Source organism: Pantherophis guttatus, chromosome 4 (genome assembly GCF_059756535.1).
Source record: "Pantherophis guttatus breed Tessera chromosome 4, ASM5975653v1, whole genome shotgun sequence".
NCBI classification, from domain to species: Eukaryota; Metazoa; Chordata; class Lepidosauria; order Squamata; family Colubridae; genus Pantherophis; species Pantherophis guttatus.
The window spans coordinates 9,240,504-9,244,362 of NC_142066.1; the positions used below are offsets into that span (position 1 = coordinate 9,240,504).

At 41.8% G+C, this 3,859-nt stretch overlaps 1 protein-coding gene across 1 annotated transcript; it reads left to right on the forward strand.

Moving 5' to 3' along the window:
* Window positions 1-574: 574 nt before the first annotated feature.
* Window positions 575-3,518, forward strand: LOC148113686 (vomeronasal type-2 receptor 26-like). The gene is made up of 3 exons (XM_087893275.1): window positions 575-654; window positions 1,051-1,177; window positions 2,620-3,518. The coding sequence occupies exons 1-3, from the start codon at window positions 577-579 to the stop codon at window positions 3,516-3,518; spliced, it is 1,104 nt and encodes a 367-aa protein (XP_087749401.1). The 5' UTR covers window positions 575-576.
* Window positions 3,519-3,859: the final 341 nt, after the last annotated feature.

Below are 3,859 nucleotides of genomic sequence, written 5' to 3' on the forward strand. Positions count from 1 at the left end.
AAAAGACGGTTCTTTTCAGAAATGGCACCTATGCTCTGGAATAACCTTATGTTTGCCATAATCTCTATCTCACATCTTTATTGAATAATGAATCTCAAATTTTGAAATCTGGCTAAAGGAAATTTGTCATATTTTGAAAATATCTTTATTCCATTCAGGGAAGATTAGCTATTAGCTTGGTTTCATTATTGCTTAAGAAATGAACCTGAATCATAATTTAAAAAATTTGAGTAATCGCAATAGCCAATTTTCATTCTGCTTTAGTTCATTCTTATTTTTCCTTAAAATAACATCAAATTAATAATAGAGTGCTATGTATAATTGTTATAATAATTGTTATAGGCCTGGGATGAACGAGTCAATGAAACTTGGATATGGTGTTGTATTTTATTCAACTCCCTTTTTCTGTCATTCTTTTTCAAGTAGCTCCATTCATTACTTCGAGGCATTGCTTTTAACAATTCAGCTGGGGAGAGAGTGTTCCTGAACAAGAAAGGGGAAGCAACAGGCGGATTCGACATCACCAACTTGATCACTTTTCCAAACAGATCCTTTCAGAGAGTTAGAGTTGGAAAGATGGATCTCCAGGCTCCAAAAGGAAAAGAATTATTCATTGATAAAGATGTGATTGTCTGGAACCCAGCTTTTAATCAGGTATCCAATTATTGAAGGAGCTAAAATTAATCCATTATGATCCCATATTAAACGTCATATGTTTAGAAATCTGATTTTTGGGTCTCTTGTAAATAAACAATGGCATATTCTTTTCAAATCTTGTTGATGATCAGGCACTCCTCAAATGGATAATATGATATTACAATGTAAAAGGCATGATTGCATTTTTGGTTTGGATTTGAATCAGAAATTACTAGAGTGGGAAATTTTTCATGAGATTGCCACTATGTCTAATTATATACATGCCCCGTCCTTCAAACAGGACCTTTCCTACATCATTGCAATTTCCACATCTTTTTAAGTTGATGAAGTTGAAAAATTGAACAATCTGTTTTATCTATCTCCAACTTCAAAACCTTTTATGCTTATCACCAGGTTCCTCCACTTTCTCGATGCAATGATCCTTGTTTACCTGGATTCTGGAAGAAGGGGATTGAGGGAAATCAGTTCTGCTGCTATGACTGTGTTCCATGCCCACAAGGGAAGATTTCAGATCAAAATGGTAGGTTACGCATTCTACCATTTTTCATTAGAGTTTAATGTACTAGTTTAGGATGCAAAAAGTTAGTTTAGTTTAGTTTAGTTTTTTATTGAATTTCTATACCGCCTTACTCCCGAAGGACTCAGGGCGGTGCACAGCCATGAAATAAAACACATAGATATACAAAATTTAAAATCGAATAAAATGAATTAAATAAATTTGGCTGAATTAATACCCATAATTTAAAATACCCATATTTTAAAATACAGTAAAAATTTAAAATTTACACTTAAAAGGGAGAAGATTAAGGCGAGGCCAGCTTGATGAAATAAAAGCATCTTCAGCTCGCGACGGAAGGTGCGCAGATCTGGGATCCTCCGTATCTCTGGGGGGAGCTCATTCCAGATCGTCGGTGCCCCCACAGAGAAGGGTCTTGCCCTAGGGGCCGCCAGTCGACATTGTTTGGCCGACAGCACCTGGAGGAGCCCCTCTCTGTGGGAGCGTACTGGTCGGTGGGAGGCTATTGATGGTAGTAGGTGGTCCCGTAAGTAACCAGGTCCTAAGCCATGGAGCGCTTTAAAGGTGGTAACCAGAACCTTGAAGCGCACCCGGAAGACCACCGGGAGCCAGTGCAGCTCGCGCAGGAGAGGTGTTACATGGGAGCTCCACGTTGCTCCCATAACCACCTGCACGGCCACACTCTGCGCCAGTTGGAGCCTCCGGGTGCACCTCAAGGGGAGCCCCATGTAGAGAGCGTTACAATAGTCCAGACAAGAGGTGACGAGGGCATGAGTGACTGTGTGTAACGAGTCCCGATCTAGAAAGGGACGCAACTGGCGAATCAGGTGAACCTGATGAAAAATCCTCCCGGTCACGGCCGTCAAGTGCTCTTCTAAAGACAGCCGTGAATCCAGGAGGACGCCCAAGTTACGAACCCTTTCTGTGGGGGCCAATGATTCGCCCCCAATAGCCAGCAATGGCGCCAGCTGACTATATCGGGACGTCGGAAACCACAGCCATTCGGTCTTGGATGGGTTGAGCCTGAGCCCGTTTCTCCCCATCCAGATGCGTACGGCCTCCAGGCACTGGGACATCACTTTAAGGACATCGTTGGGGTGGTCCGGGGTGGAGATGTACAGCTGAGTGTCGTCAGCATACAGATGGTACATCACCCCGAAACCACGGATGATCTCGCCCAGTGGCTTTACATAAATGTTGAATAAAAGGGGCGAGAGAACCAATCCCTGCAGCACCCCGCATATAAGGGGCCTCGGGGTCGATCTCTGCCCCCCTGTCAACACAGACTGCGACCGGTCAGAGAGAAAGGAGGAGAACCACTGTAAAATGGTGCCTCCCACCCCCAACCCTTCCAGCCGGTGCAGCATGATACCATGGTCGAGTTAATGAAGTAATTTCTAATAATTGACATGCCTAGATGACAAATTCCTTGATTTTGCTTCCAGATATGGATGACTGTTTTGAATGTTCAGAAGATCATTATCCAAATAAAGAAAAGAAAGGATGTATCCCGAAACTGGTGGTGTTTCTAACCTTTGAAGAAACTTTAGGAATTGGTTTATCCTCAGCAGCTCTTTGTTTCTTCTTCTTGACATCTTGGGTGCTTGGAACTTTTATTAAGCACAGGGATACTCCCATTGTCAAAGCCAACAACCGGTCCCTCACTTACACCCTGCTTGTCTCTCTTCAGCTTTGTTTTCTCTCCTCTTTCTTCTTCCTTAGCCAACCTGGCAAACTGACCTGCCTTCTCCGACAATCAATGTTTGGTGTCACTTTCTCTGTAGCCATTTCTAGTGTACTGGCCAAAACCATCACTGTAGTTGTGGCTTTCATGGCCACGAAACCAGGATCTCAGATGAGGAGATGGGTGGGGAAAAGATTGGCCTTTTCTATTGTCCTCTCATGCTTTCTCTTACAAGTATGCATTTGTATTCTTTGGTTGTCAACATTTCCCCCATTCCCTGAGTTGGACATGAAATCAGAGCACCAAGAAATGATTTTACAGTGCAATGAGGGGTCAGCTTTCTTCTTCTACTGTGTCTTGGGCTACATGGGTGTCTTGGCCATTGCCAGCTTTATTGTGGCTTTTCTTGCCCGTAAATTACCCGACAGCTTTAACGAAGCCAAGTTCATCACCTTCAGCATGTTGGCCTTTTGCAGTGTGTGGATCTCCTTCTTTCCAGCCTATCTGAGCACAAAAGGAAAAGCCATGGCAGCTGTGGAGGTCTTCTCCATCTTGGCCTCCAGCGCTGCATTACTGGGATGCATATTCCTGCCAAAGTGCTACATCATTGTTTTGCGTCCTGACCTCAACCACAGGGAACAACTCACAAAGAGAAATTAGTACATCATGTGATCTTTCTGATTTAGCAGAACTTTTCAAAAAAGGAATAGAAAGACTGGTTCCTCCAGGAAAATTATATACAAGTTTAGAAACATAGACATTTTTATTTCTGTTAAATAATGATTTGTATAGGATATTTGTGATTATTAAGTTTTATTATGTTTGGCCATTCCAAAATAAGTTCTCACGTTGATGCATTTCAACCTCAATAATACTCATCCATGTCCAACTGTCCCCATTTATTTGTACTCATTTCTTATGTTTATATCCATGTTTATACTTATACTTGTTATCTTGTACATTTTTGACAAATAAATAATAAATAAAATAAAATAAATTTC

What these genes read in the sequence shown, in the direction of transcription:
- LOC148113686 (XM_087893275.1), top strand. Translation starts at nt 577, where the DNA reads ATGGATCTCCAGGCTCCAAAAGGAAAAGAATTATTCATTGATAAAGAT. An exon ending in GGAACCCAGCTTTTAATCAG is followed by an intron (nt 655 to 1,050) that starts GTATCCAATTAT and finishes GCTTATCACCAG; the next exon opens with GTTCCTCCACTTTCTCGATG. An exon ending in GAAGATTTCAGATCAAAATG is followed by an intron (nt 1,178 to 2,619) that starts GTAGGTTACGCA and finishes TTTTGCTTCCAG; the next exon opens with ATATGGATGACTGTTTTGAA.